Source organism: Pleurodeles waltl, chromosome 6, assembly GCF_031143425.1.
Source record: "Pleurodeles waltl isolate 20211129_DDA chromosome 6, aPleWal1.hap1.20221129, whole genome shotgun sequence".
NCBI lineage: Eukaryota > Metazoa > Chordata > Amphibia > Caudata > Salamandridae > Pleurodeles > Pleurodeles waltl.
Genome location: NC_090445.1, coordinates 342,022,656 through 342,037,931, shown reverse-complemented (window position 1 = coordinate 342,037,931; position 15,276 = coordinate 342,022,656). Strand labels below are relative to the sequence as shown.

The window sequence follows — 15,276 nt, the reverse complement described above, 5'->3', positions numbered from 1 at the left end:
GAGTTCGCGATGCGCCACTGGTTTGCAGCTTGTGCTGCGACTCTTTTACCAGCTGCATCAAACTTGCGGCTTTCTTTATCTGGGGGTGGTGCATCTCCAGATGTGTGAGAGTTGGCCCTTTTCCTAGCTGCTCCTACAACAACAGAGTCTGGTGGCAGCTGTGTTGTGATGAAAGCCGGGTCTGTAGGAGGCGGCTTATACTTTTTTTCCACCCTTGGTGTGATTGCCCTACTTTTGACCGGGTCCTTAAATATGTCTTTTGCGTGCCGGAGCATACCAGGGAGCATAGGCAGGCTTTGGTAGGAGCTGTGGGTGGAGGAGAGTGTGTTGAACAGGAAATCATCCTCGACCTGTTCTGAGTGGAGGCTTACGTTGTGAAATTGTGCTGCTCTAGCCACCACCTGAGAGTACGCGGTGCTGTCTTCTGGTGGAGATGGTTTTGTAGGGTATGCCTCTGGGCTGTTATCTGACACTGGGGCGTCGTATAGGTCCCATGCGTCCTGGTCTTGGTCACCCTGGCTCATGGTGGTGTGAGCTGGGGAGTGTGATGGCGTTTGTGCTGGTGAAACGTTAATCACGGGCGGAGGAGAGGGTGGTGGTGTAACTCTTTTCACCACTTTTGGTTGTGGTACTTGTTCCGCCTGGAACTCCAACCTTCTCTTTCTCCTAATGGGGGGAAGGGTGCTTATTTTTCCTGTCCCCTGCTGAATGAAGATACGCTTTTGCGTATGGTCCGCATCAGTTGCTTGTAGCTCTTCCTCAAACCTATGCTTCTGCATTTGGGAGGTTAGCGAGTGCTCTTCTGTATAAGAGCCTGAAGCTGGGTCGCTTGCAGTTTGTTTCGGCGTCGAAACTGTGTCTGCGTGTTTTTTCGGCTCCGAGGTGACTTTTTTTCTTTTCGGGGCCGAAACCTCTCGGCGTCGATCTGTTTCGGTGCCGCTGTCTCGGCGTCGAGCCGTGTCCACACCGGCATCTCGGTGTCGAGGCTTGTCTCCAGCACTTTCTCGGTCCCGAGAAGGCTGCGTGCCGGTGTCTCGACCGGAGTCGGACGATCTCGGCACTGTTTGGGCCTTTTTCGGTGCCGACGGTCGGTCACCGATTTTATGGGTTGAGCCATGGCCTGGTGGCAGTGGCGTCCCCTGGGCCTTGTAAATGTTTCTTTGTGTGGTTTTCGACGTCTTACTCACGGTTTGTGTATCGTCGAATCCTTCGGAGTCTGAGTCTTGGATCGAGAAGGTACCTTCCTCTTCCTGTTCCTCGAACTCCCGTTGGGCTGTCGGTGCGGACGCCATTTGAAGTCTTCTGGCTCGACGGTCTCGGAGTGTTTTTCGGGACCGGAACGCACGACAGGCCTCGCAGGTGTCTTCGCTGTGCTCAGGTGACAGGCACAGGTTGCAGACCAAGTGTTGGTCTGTGTAGGGGTATTTATTGTGGCATTTGGGGCAGAAACGGAACGGGGTCCGTTCCATCGGCGTTCCTCAGCACGCGGTCGGGCCGACCAGGCCCCGACGGAGGATCGAAAAACTACCCCGAAGGGCACCGGAGCTCTTCGATCTTCGATGCGGTGTTGAATCTAAGTACGCCGATCCCGAACGCAACAATACCGACGAAAATCTTCCGAAATTAACTATTTTTTCAGTTCCGAAACTCGGAGCGACAGGAACACGTCCGAACCCGATGGCGGAAAAAAAACAATCGAGGATGGAGTCGACGCCCATGCGCAATGGAGACAAAAGGAGGAGTCACTCGGTCCCGTGACTCGAAAGACTTCTTCGAAGAAAAACAACTTGTAACACTCCGGCCCAACACCAGATGGCGAGCTATTGCACAACATGCGTATCTACAGCGACAGATGCCATCGAACATAATATTTCATATAATTGTTAATGTTTTTGTGAATCCAGATCCTTCCTGGATGTTAAATGACATACCTAAATGCTGACCGAGTGGTTTTGCTGAAGCTTAAAAAACACACTTTCTCTTACAAAAAACATTTTCTGCTCTGATAATGTTGCTTTAGCATAATATATAAGCAAAGTCCCTTTCCAATCTTTTAGATGCGTAGTAATGAATAATTTTAGGAAAACTTATATATTTGAGACATTCACATTTAAACCTACCAAATACAGCCAAACACACATTTACCAAAATAATGGTATACTCAATGGCATGCAGTAAGTGTCTGTGTAACCTGATCCCTTCATCTTTGACTATCGCTTTCTCTCCTCTCCATGCCCCTTCCTGTGACAAAGCCTCTAGCTCCAAGTCTTGGGGCCAGATGTTCCAAACTTTTTGCACGTCGCAAACAGTTAACAGTGAAAAAAGCACATCGCGATGCCCAATCCCCGTTTTGCGAGTCGGTAACCTGGTTACCGACTCGCAAAATGGGACTGCGAGTCGCAAATAGGAAGGGGTGTTCCCCTTCCTATTTGCGAGTCGCAGCGCGATGCTGTATTGTTTTGTGAACGCGCACGCGGTCGCAAAGCAATCGCAGTTACCACCAGTGTCACACTGGTGGTAACCCATTCGCAAAAGGGCAGGGGTCCCCGTGGGACCCCTTCCCCTTTGTGAATGGCGTGGACACTGCCTGCTATGAAAAAATGAAACGAAAACGTTTCATGTTTTAGTTTTATAATGCATCTCGTTTTCCTTTAAGGAAAACGGTCTGTATTACAAAAAAAACAAAACTGCTTTATTTAAAAGCAATCACAGACATGGTGGTCTACTGTCTCCAGCAGGCCACCATTCCTGTGAGTGCTGCGACTCGCAAGGGGGTTGCAAATTGCGACCCATCTCATTGATATTAATGAGGTGGGCATTTGCGACCCCCTTGCGAGTCGCAGATGGTGTCAGGGACACCATTCTACATACTGGATTGAGACTCGCAAATTGCGAGTCGGTCTGACTCGCAATTTGCGAGTCGCAATCCAGATTTTTACTACATCTGGCTCTTGGTGTGGCCTTGTCATGCCAACTCTCTGACCCTCAGGCTCACCTAGCTCTGCCTCTTGACTCTGCAAGACATTCAGACCAAAGTCAGACCACCAGCTCTACCATCATAGATAATGAAGCAACAAAGCAACGTAATTGTACTTCTTCTCCATAAATACTTTATTTGAAAAAAGCAGTGAATTATTAGTAAGCCCTGAGAGAGTCACATCACGAGGATCGGCTGGTGGTCAGTGATTAGCTAGGTAAAAACACGAGGCAGATCTCCTACAGCATTTAAAGACATTTTAATAGCCAAGAGAAAAATACAAAAGAAACATTTTCTTTAAAAAAACAACATTTTAAAAGTGCATTTTGTAATCCTCTCTTCACCATTTTTCAAGTGAAGGCAGTAATAGTTCGATCTAAATAGTTTAGAGGTTGGAGGGTAGTGGGTGCTGGGAAAGGAGGTGAGGTGGTAAGTTTCCATCTGCGCTGCCTCACAAGCCTCGTGTCACAAGAAAGGCCACTGCGAGCCCACAGGAGTAGTGTCGAGCAATCTCTTGGTGCTGGCCAGTGAGGTTCCTTTGCTGTCAAAGTCATGGGGATCAGCGAGGCTTTCGTTCTTTCCTTGGTCCAGAGACAGCGATGGCCGGGTGTGGGGCGTGAAGTGCAGCTAGAGTCCTTGGAAGTGCTCTGTGCTTACCAGCCAGGAAGAAGGCAGCAAGGCTGGATATGGACACGCTGGGATGCAGCTCAGATTGCTGGCAGCAGCAAGAGGGCGGACGAGCATATGCTTAGGCCTGCAGCAGAACAGAGTTTGGGGCACCATTACTACGGCTTTGCTCTCTATTCTCCAAACAGAGCTCAGTCTTTGGGTCAAAATGTACCGTCGGCCCATCTTTACAGCAAATGTGGACTCGCTCTGTGCTCAGTGGCCTTAGTAGGAAGGAGCTTCACTTGTAACAAGACTAGAGCTCAGCGTGGAATTAGCAGGATAGAACTGAGCTCTGTGTCAAGAATACACAGCTTTGTGTGTTGCCCTCAGGAGAATGGAGCTGAACCTGGAATCAGCAGGATAGGACCGAGCCTGGTGTCAGTAGAAAGAGCTCCGCTTGTCGCAAGAAGGGAGCTGTGCTTGGTATCAGTAAGATGGCGCTCTGAGCGTTGGCTTCAGTAGAATGCAGCTGAACCAGCAATGAGCAGGATAAGGCTGAGCTTAGTGTCAGTAGCATGGAGCTCTGCAGGCCGCTTTCAGAAAACATGAGACGAGCTTGAGATCAGAAGGATGCAGCTCAGCTTAGTATCAGAAGCAGGAAATTATATTTTGTAACTTGATGCACCTGAACTCAGCCCAGTGTCAGCTGGAAAGGGCTGAGATTAGAATCAATGGGATAGAACTCAGCTTGGTGTCAATAGAATGGAGCTGAGATTTGGCTTAGAAAGATGGAGATACATATCTTGCCCTTAGTGGGATTCGTCTCAGTGCCTTCTCAATAATGTGGATCTCAGCCTGGATATCAGTAAGGTGGAGCTCAGCTTGGTTATCAGTAGGATGGAGCTCAGCTTAGGATCAGTAGGATGAAGCTCAACTCGGGATCAGTAGAAGGAAGCTTCATGTCACAATATCAGCATGAGTGAAAGCTCCTCCCGAGCACGGACAGAGCTTGTCTAGTGCTCACGGTTCAGCTTTGTGGCAGCTATAGTCAAAACCCGCATTTTGTGGTGTCACAGCAGTTCAGTCGACACACAGCAGTAAGTGTCTACTGGAAAAAGTTCTTCTCAGGTGAGGTGATGCAGTGTGCCAGGACAATAATCTTCCTCACCCTGGTCTCTCAAACTCTCGTTTGATTGAGAGGGTCCTTTCAGCACAAAACAGCGATGTGCTCTTTGCATAAACAGCAGTGGGAGACACGAAGCCTGGTTAAACTCCACGGCTGCCTCAGGATTTCAGGAGAACATACCTCCTGGACTAAGTCAGGAAGCTTCTCGAAAACCATCTCAGCGGTATGTCAATGGGGTCTTCAGAGTGCTTCCCAGGCGCTTGATGTGGCAAGAGTTGCAGAGGAGGTGCCCGTTCAGTGGGAAGCAGCTGCATCCCTCCTTGTCGCTCAACTGTAGTCCGCAATCCTGCCAGGAAGAGAGGGAAACAAGGCGCGTTAATATAGGGATACACACACACGGCTTGCAGAGAACTCCTAGTCAACTAACACCTAACATGGCAGGCCCACTTGGATTTTGGTTGGGCTCACAAACCAGGGGACCCACCCCTCTTGCTCCTGTACCACCCGATGATAGGAAATGGTGAGAGACTTCCATGGGATACAACCCTGTGATTCACAGCACTACCCCATCACACCATACCATAGTAAACAAGATCTCAAGTCTACTTTGTAAGCCTATGGGACTCAATTCATACACCCTATTCCTCCTCATTTAGTAAACAGGGCATAGATCTGTATGCTGCATATGTTTAGGAATTACACCATCAGTCCCAGCTTCTCAACCCACCCTATAGCCCTTGTGTGGGCTCAAGGGTTCCCACAAGGCACTGACACGTACCTCGCATTGGTAGCACTCAAAGTGGTAATCTTGGTCCATGGAAATCACCCGGACAATCTCATCAGATCCCTGGAAAGCACAGCACAGTAGAGATAACATGAAAGGCCTGTCATGCAGTCCCTCCCATTCCCTTTTCACCATTCTCTCTGCCTTTCTGTTCCTCTTAATCCGAAAGCATGCCATTTCCTCTCTCCTGACCAATACTGGGATTCTAGTTCCCAACACAGCTTTTGTCCCATTTCTCCTAACCCCCAGCTATTCCAACCACTGCTAATATGAAGCTCAGCTACGCCCTCCACAGATGACACTGAGTAAAGCCTTTTCTCCTCTCCTGATACAAAACCAGTTCCTTAAGTGCAACAATGGTTTTACAGCTTTAGGACACTTCTAGATTTCTATGCTGTACATTATTCCACCATTTAGTGGTTGAGGCCAGAAATGTTTTAAATTATCCACGTTCTTGGAATGCACATTGATTAAGGCAGAGATAAAACATTGCCCTTGTACTGTTGGTGTGGGTACCTGAATGCTAAGTGTTTGCATTTCCCTTGTTTCAAATAGATAGATCTATGGTGTGCCCTGGTTTTTTAAATCATGTTTACTTCGTCAGAACTTTCGGGGCGCAGTGTGACGTTACACGAACGATGGACTTATCCCCAAATGGCGGTCGATGACTCCCACAACAACAAAAAGGAAGCATTTGCAATGCAATAGGTCTCTCATTTGCAAGAGTTTGAGCTATAGGAGGTGTAAATGCATAATTGGGCTTGCCTCATAATTTGGTCTTTTCCTGCCACATAATTCCAGTGGCCCTGCATATAACTTAAGCACTTCCATTTACCGTCTCCATGTATCTGCAGCAAAAAATTAAAATGTTGCCATTTAGCATCCTAATTTAAATCTGCTATGGTGATTACAACGGAATACCACTCGAAGTGACCGCATTAATAAACACATAATGCATGCAGTCCAAAACCCACTACAGAAAACCCTCAAGTTGTGGAGTGCGTGAAGCCTGTTTGATCTTGCAGAACTCAAATTTCCCAGACCTATTCCTGTGCATGGTGGGACTTGTAGTGCAGTGTTATAATGGGACGAAGAAGACTACCAGACCCAGAATTCAACCAAAAAATGGGATTTGCAGTCCTGTTTATAAGGCGCTATAAGACCCAGAGGGAACAAGTAAAACACAGGCTGGAAAAGCTACTCACGCATAGAACAAGTAAAGTTGGGAGGTTTTATTTTGTAGTTACTTAAGCTTTTTATTCTGGTACTTGTAGACCTGCTCCTATTGTGGAAAAAGGAAAGCACAAGTACCAGAATGGCGAGCAAAACAACAGTAATGGGAATTGAGAGCAAAACAACAGGAACGAGCATGAAATGAAAAAAATTGAGTTGTGTTACACCAACATGTCGCCTGCTCCATTTAAGGGTGCCAGACCTCTCTGGTAACCAACACATACAACCGTACATCCACTTTCCTGCCGACAACCCTGCGACGCCCAGAGCTTCTTGGAAGGTAAAGACTGAGCATGCCCCTCGTTTGCACCCAAATACGCCCCCTTATGTCGTGCAGCTGTGCTGTTACTTAAACAACTTCTAGTGTGTAGACCCAATGAGGAGACGTGTCAAGCATGTCACTGAGGAAAAACAACAGCACGCCTTTCTCCCTCTGTACATTTGGATGTTAAGTAGATTAATGTCATCAGGTCCAGGGAATTGACGTGTTATAAAACTCAGTCCAGGCAGCTCGATGGCTTCATGCTTATGCAGCAAAACAGTTAGTCTAATCGAAAGCATTAAACAAGGGGAATTGCACATGCAACAGGCATTGTGTGGATCAGTGCCCAGGAATCCTAACTAGGCATGCCCAGGCTTCCAATCCAGAAGCGGCTGCCACAGCCTACAAGAATGCACGGGTCCACTTAAAGTTATGAAGCAGCTGCAATCAATCATGCACACTTGCTGCAGAGATGCCCACAAAACATGCACAATGTAACAGAGAAAACTTGCACTCTCTGCTTACCTTGCTTTGTGACGGGCATGTTTGCAGATCCCTCAGGTCCACTGCAACACTTTTTACAATCCCACACACCAAGCTAGCTCCCCAAAGTGCAAACAGTTGCCTAGGGTATTTTTTTTCTGTCACGGGCGACGTAAAAATAAAAAGCGAGGTCTTCCCAATGGGTGTGTTAGCAGTGAGATACAAACATGCCTTTTAAAAGGCAAGTCTAAGCTAAACAAGTTCTCACTCTCTGAAACTTCAAAGCGGCATGGCCCCCACGGAGTGCAAAGTAGAGACAAAAGAAACAATATTACGTAACTAGTAGTCACGCAAAGCGCTCCAATACCGTCGATCAAGTTCGTGCTGTACGAAACTTCAAAGCGCCATGGCCGTCATGAGCGTGAAGGAGAGAGACACACAAAAAAATTGTTCGCCCCCAGTAAAACATATCGGCAATCAAGCAATAATCCATGTAACAGGGTCAGTCTGCAAGGTGGTAACCAAACTGCCCCCAAGACGAGACAAACCCATTTTCCAATGACATCAAGGGATTTTTGAAAGGCAAGGCCACGAACGAGTGAAAGTGATGGACATGAGATGGGCATGGTTAAAAGCCCACAGAATACCTACAACAGGTCGAAAAACACTTGTGCGCTCGACCTAAAAAAGAGAAAACAAAAACAAGAAAGTTTCTGGACCCAACCACTAGATGGCGGAATAATGCACAGCATGTGAATCCAAAAATGATTCATGACTGCAAAACTACGGTTCTTCTTTTGTTTCTTGTGCTAGATTTGATCAAAAAGATATGATTCTTTTCACACTTGTTTTGTTGATGTATAACATTGTCCTAGTATTATCTGTTTGTATTTGAACACTCTTGCCCTCCATTTCTGAGTGAAAGTCTTTGCAGTCTAGAGAACAATACACATACACATATATGCAAAGATACATATATATGTTTTGTGAGATGATTTGTGGAGGTCCTCAACCTCTCCTTTTAATTTCTATCACCTTAGCCCTTTAAATAATTTTCCATCACCTCTACCTTCTCTTAAAATGTATTCCCCCCTTACCTCCCTTTACATCTACTCATCCCTAAATACTAAAATTACCCTTGCTTCCCTTTATCTCTACCCACGCCTTAACCAAAACGCACCCTTATCCTCTACCCCTGCCCACCCATTGATGCTAAAATCATTCTTACCTCCCTTTACCTCTATCACTCTTCAACTCCTAAAATCACCCTTACACCCCCTTATCTCTAATCATCCCTCAACCCTAAAATCTCTTTTACCTCCCTTTCCCTCTCCCCACCTCTTAACCCTAAAATCGCCCTTCCCACCCTTTACCTAAAACCATAAAAAATAAAATAAAATAAATATATATATATATATATATATAGATACATATATATATATATATATACACACACACACACACACATATATATATTATTTTTTTAACATATGCATGGCAAAGTATCAGAGAGTAAAGGATGGATGGTGAAGCTAAAAACCTATGTTATATACTTACCTGTGTGGCAAAGACTGCATGGTAAAGATACCGCATGAAAAAGGCAACATACATAACATATTAACATACTGTTATCAAACTCTGTGTTGAAACAGCCCTGGGATCAGGGGGTGACTGGAAGTCCCTAATATTGAACTGACTAGACGAGGAACATAACTTGGGAGAGAAAACTTCAGAGGAGCACTCATGAGGAGAGGATGTTCCCTGAACTACTTATGTGCGGTGCTCGGATACTTGCATCCAAGATACTGCGCGCTATTTACCCTGCGCGCTGACCAATGTACTAGGTATGGGGCCCCTGCTACAGGCTTCACACATGTGGTGCGGAGTGTTCCCTCATTGACCCCCTACTGGAGGGAAGTGGTGCAAAGCTTAAACGATGCAACTGGTTGGGAGGTACCCTATGCCCCATGTGAGATACTGTTGGATTTTCTCCCTGCCCCAGCTGCTAGGAAACTAGTAGGAAACAATTGCCGAAGTGAGGAATTGGTATCAGATGGAGTGGTTCCCGACCCCCAAGCTTTGCTGAGTGGCTGCGAGATATGTCTGAGTAGGCTGTGGTTGAAGCAGTAAGAATGAAATGTGGGATGAGCTGAATGCCTAGAAGACAATTTGCCCGCCTGGGATCAGATGGTGTCAGATCTGTGTGCTGCTGTTAAGATGCCTTCATCGGCGGGGAGCTAGCCTATAACAGAAGAGAACACGCATGGGACGTATTTTATTTGGGCTGCTTATATTGAAGGTTGCGCTTTCGGATGGTTCCGGCACGGGAAAGATGAGACAAAATCAGAGAATAATACACTTACAGGATGCACTAGGGGTACTACACGTCTAGATAAACCTCTTCTAAATAGATCACCTGTAAATACAGGACATACCCATAAGTGGAATTGTATGTAGCTAAGGGGGGAGTTAGGAAATGTATTTTTTTCTTCTTTTCTCTTCTTTTTTGAGTACGTCACATGCTGTTATTGTGCTACTGAGTATGCAATGTCTTGATCCTATGAAACTCAATGAAGTTTATTAAAAAAGCATAAAAGGAAATGTTAATTACCTTTGGTAATGCCTTATCTGGAAGAGAGTATATCTAGCTGCAGATTCCTTACCTTTGAAGTCTCCCCAGGCATCAGACTGGATCTGGAGATTTTCGTGAGCAGTACTATTGTGCACCATTAGGTGGCATAGATAAGGTCTGCCGTCGGCGAAAAGATATGATGTTTCGAGTCCTATATAGGCGCCACCCCAGCACATTGACATCAGTTCCTTTTCATGACTTTCCATGCCAGAAGCACAGAGCCATGAAGAACATTGACCACTGGTGCATCAAAACTAAGGCCCTAAAAGAGGAGTCCCTGCCCCTAGAAATCAGTTTGCAGAGTGAGGAAGATGGATGGGTCCGTAAGGAATTTGCAGCTTGATATAGTCTCTACCAGATAAGGCATTACCAAAGGTAAGTAACTTTTTCATCTGATATAGACTTCAAGCTGCAGATTCCTTACCTTTGAATAGATATCCAGGCAATACCATCCCCGGAGGTGGGTCTGCGAACCATGTTCAGACTAGAAAGTCCTGTAGGACCGAACAGCCAAAGCACCCTCCCCTACAGACCTGACTGTCCAGGCTGTTTGGTAAATGTGTGCAGAGAAGCCCACGTTGCTGCCTGACAGATACTAAGGACTGCACATGGACCCTGGGACCGGGCAAGCTTGTTGCACCTCCATGCTCTCAGATGTGGTTCAGGCTCCATTGCTGCTTTAGCTCAGGTGGAATGAGAGAGAAAAGTACCTGTCCCTTCAGACAAGACTGTCTAGGCAGTAGTGTTTGGTAAATGTGTGCAGAGAAGACCATGTTGCTGCCAGACAAATGTCAATGACTGGATCTCCATCTGCTAATGCAGTGGTCACAGCTTTAGCTCAGGTAGAATGAGGGTGCAAACACTCTGGGGTGGCTTTTTGGCCAGTGCGTAGCAGATCTTAATTCAGAGTATGACCCATCTGGAGATGGTCCACTCTGCACTGCCCAACCTTTCTTTGCACCCACATACCCTACAAAGAGTTGGTCATCCACCTGGAACTCTTTGGTTCAATCAAGGTAGAAGGCCAATGCTCTTTTTGGGCCCAGGCAATGGAGTGTGTCCTCTACCTTAGAAGGATGTGTGCGTAAAAAGTAGGTAAGGTGATGGATTGGCCTACATGAAAGGTCCAGACCACTTTTGGTTGAAAAGAGGCCGTAGTGAAAAGCACCACTTTGTCAGGATAGACAGAAAGGTAGGGTGGTTTAGATGCCAATGCCTGCCGGTCACTCACCGTGCGGGCAGATGTGATCGCCACAAGGAAAGCAGTTTTCAAAGTGAGAAGTGGGATTGGACAATTGGGGAGAGGCTCGAAATTAGTGCTCACCAGAAAGGTCAAAACCAAATTCAGATCCTATTGGGGCATAATGAATGGGGATGGAGGAAAAAGATGTGCAAGACCTTTGAGCAATCTATATACAAGAGCAGACTTAAACAACAAAGGTTGATTAGGCAACCTTCAAAAAGCAGAAATAACAGACAAATATCCTTTGTGAGTGGTCACAGCAGAGCCCTGCTGGGCAAGGGAAATAATTAAAAACATGACCTCAGAGAGAGGGGCATAAAGGGAGTCAACAGACTTGTCTGTGCACCACGCCACAATTTTTTCCAACAACCGGCGTATACCGCTGTGGCACAGAGACGCCTGGGTGCCACGCTTACATTGCAGACTTCGGGAGGAAGGTCAAAAGCTGTCCACTCGCGCTACTCAAGCTCCATGCAAGAAAGCGTAGAGTGGATAGGTTCGGGTGGAGAACCCTCCCCTGATGCTGCGACAGATGATCCTTCTGAAGGGACAGTCTGATCTGCCCCTTGCTCAGTAACTCGGGATACCAAACTCTCCATGCCCAGCCCTGATATTCTTGAGAACTCTGGGTAGGAGATGAAAACTGTCTCTGAGTGATTGCCACCTTGACAACTGAAACCCCTGATCTCAACAGATGAGCTGCAACCACTGGAATCACCTTGGTGAACAACTGAAGGGTGGTAGTGAGGCCAAAGGGAAGCATGGTGAGCTGAAAGTGCTTATGGCCTAACATGAACCACAGGTAATGTAAGCGAGCAGGCAGGTTGGGGATGTGAAAATAAGCGCCCTGCAAGTCCAACGCTTCAATCCAGTCTCCTGTGTCCAGGGCAAGTAGAACATGAGCCAATGTGAACAACTTAAACATCTCCTTCTTGAGGAAAAGCCTGAGGGATTGATTGTCTAGGATGGGGGAAAGCCCTTGTCCCTTTTGGTAACCAGAAATTAGCGAAAATAGCAACCACTGCCTACTTCTGGCACTGGAACCCTCTCTATGGCTCCCTTGGCCAAGAGAGTCATAACCTCCTCGAGAAGAAGGGACAAATGATTCTCCATCATCCGATCCTAGGATGGTGACATAGATGGAGGGCTAGTCTCAAAGGGGAGCGAGTAGCCCTGTTGTGTAGCCATTTTTAATTGTAGCTCCATGCACGTTAGTTTATTACACTAGGCCGCTGTGCACCTTAACCTAGATATATTTTATTCAGCTTCGCATTGTTATTTTTACAATAACCAGTTTTACGGTCTTGTTTTAATTTCTTCTATCTAACTGTTTTGCTTAGTTCAGCACTGTGTTCTCAAACAACGCATTCTTGATCACTCTGTGCTTCAGTCAAGGCTACAGCCTGGTACATTGCCGGTAAACGTGGTAGAAGTTTAGTCTCCAACATTCATAGAAAATACACATCCTTACGTAGGGACATTTTCTTAGAACATCTGCTGTGTTAATTATAAAAACACTTTCTAGTCCCTTTACACGTCAAGAGGGAGATTCCAGCCAGGGAACCACAACTGTATGCTGAATGCTTCACTGCAGATGCTGACGCAGATTGCAGGCCTTTGCTCAGGTATGAGGGTTGATGTCCTCCCGGGGGAACCTGAAAGGCAGGATTAGACCTTAACATGACATGCTCAAAATATGATTTAGATAGGAAATAGTCAATCGATTCTAGTGGCAATATGATAGCATTATTCTTATGCTTCACTCTCATAGCCACCATTTTAATACTTTTGTGTTGTGTTGTTCTGGTTATTGCAGCTCACGCTTTGCTATCCAAAATGCAGTTGTTTTATTAAACCAGTCTTTAAAACTTATACTGCTTTTATTGTCATTTATATATGAGAACGAATTGTGAGTGAGAGAACTGGATGTGACCTGAGTGTCCACGACTTCCCTGAGAAGTACGATATGTCACGCGCTCGGCTGCCCAATCATCTCTACCTTTCGGGAGAGATGAGGCACTGCTAGTTAGCTGGAGCAAAGCCCGGATTTGGAGCGACAAGTGTCACCCGCCGTGGGTCAGACTCAGTCCCCCACACTGTGGACAATCTTGCTGCTCAAAATCCAGTAGTCTCATTAGAATAATGAGAGCCTAAGCGACAGCCCCTTCAGACTATCTGCAAAACTCACCTGTCTGTCGTAATGAATTGCCAGCAGAGTAGGTGATGGCGCATCCTGCCACTAACTGGAACAAGGTGGTGGGGGGAGTCAAAGAAGCCTGGACATCCCCTGAAAAGACAGATGTCCTCAACCAGGCATGGCACCTCAGGGCTACTGTCGATAAACTGCTCTGCCTAGCAAGTCAGTCTTGACCAGTCTGCAATGGATTGTGAACTTTGCGGTGTCTCTCCCGTCCGCAACAGCCTGAGAAAGTACAGCCTGGCCCCCCTCCTCAGGGACCTGTGGCAGCACTTGCTTAACCGTGTCCCACAGTATGTGGGAATAACGGTCCAAAAGGCATGTAGTGTTCACGGACTGTAATGCAATGCTAGTGAAAGAAAACATCTTGTTCTCAAGTGAGACCAGCCTTTTGAATTTCCTATCCGGGGGAGCAGAAGGGAACATGCCATGCAAGGTAAATGCTTGGACCACCAAGCTGACAGGAGTGGGGTTTTGCATCAAGCAATTTAGGTCCCCAGGTGCAGGGCGATGGCGGCGGGTAATTGGCCTGTTCACAGGAGCCCCTGTGCTGAGTTTGGACCAGATATCCAGTAGGATGTCAGTGAAGTCTTCATTGAACAGAAGCAGGGGTTCTTTGAATAATTATTTATTTGAAGAATTGTTTGAATCAGTGATACATTTTGGTTATTACAGGAAATTGATTTATTGACAACGGATTCCATATAATTATGACATGTTGAACAGAATATTTTGAAGAATAATAATATGGGCGGACACGTACTTTTTCAATAATTTGCCATTGTTATTTATTGTTTTATTTTTTCATGGTTGAATGGGGTATAAATGAATATGAATGTTGATTGTAAGAGAGCTGTCCAGTTTGTCCTAAAGTGCTTGTTTATATAATTACATATGCGGTATATATTTTTGTGAACTATTATAATAGATATTTTGAAACATATATATTGACAATTATTTTTCAGGTTCAACGTTAACTTAATTATTGTTTGGATTCCCTTTGGAACCATTTTAGGAGGTGGGTTTTGTGTTCTTATTGTTTAACAACAGTACTTTTTCCAGTGCCAACTCTGAATTACAATATCATACTCTGCTGACACCAAGGTAAGTTCTTTCTCTTCAGATGACATTAAACTAATCTGGGCTATTCCATTCTCAGTTCATCCTATAATGGATTCTTCTCATTGATACTGAATCTAGGCAGAGTTGCGCTCCCCCTCATGATGACACACAGGTAACCTTCTGCTCTTCAGCCAACAGTGAACTGGGGAATTCACTGCTGAGACTCAGCTCATAATTCTCTACTGATGCTAACCTATATCATTTACTCAGATGACTCTAGGGTGGGCTCTTCGCTCAAAGCTGGCTAAAGAGGGCACTTACCCTCTTCCTCCGCCAACTCCCCCCCCTCCCGAGGCAGAGAACACTGGTTTATAAACGGAGAACGATCTAACTATCTAACAATTCTTCCTCCACAACTGAACTCAAAAAACAACAATTCACATTGCCTGACCCCAGAAGCGCAACTCACCGTGGAAGGAAGAATGGGCTGCCCACACACTGCACACTTTGGGGCAAAAATCCTGGAAGGAAACACAAATAACAAATGAGGTTTGTACTGGATTTGATGAACATCCTATGGAATATACTAGAGGCAAATAACTTCTTAGATGCCTTTACTGGAAGAGAGTATCTTGAAACTTTATAAACGTATTTACTATGTGGGAGAG

The 15,276-nt window shown here is 45.9% G+C and overlaps 1 protein-coding gene across 2 annotated transcripts in view; it reads right to left on the bottom strand.

Moving 5' to 3' along the window:
- Positions 1 to 3,219: 3,219 nt before the first annotated feature.
- AJUBA (ajuba LIM protein) overlaps positions 3,220 to 15,276 on the bottom strand; it is a 53,724-nt gene continuing 41,667 nt past the window's right edge. The window contains exons 6-8 of one of the 2 annotated variants that reach the window (XM_069238231.1): positions 15,078 to 15,129; positions 5,491 to 5,559; positions 3,220 to 5,058 (exon numbers count right to left, since the gene is read on the bottom strand). In XM_069238231.1, coding sequence (XP_069094332.1) covers positions 4,930 to 5,058; positions 5,491 to 5,559; positions 15,078 to 15,129 — 250 coding nt within the window. In that variant the 3' untranslated portion in view covers positions 3,220 to 4,929. The remainder of the gene's footprint in view (positions 5,059 to 5,490; positions 5,560 to 15,077; positions 15,130 to 15,276) is intronic. The other variant, XM_069238232.1, reaches the window with a different exon arrangement.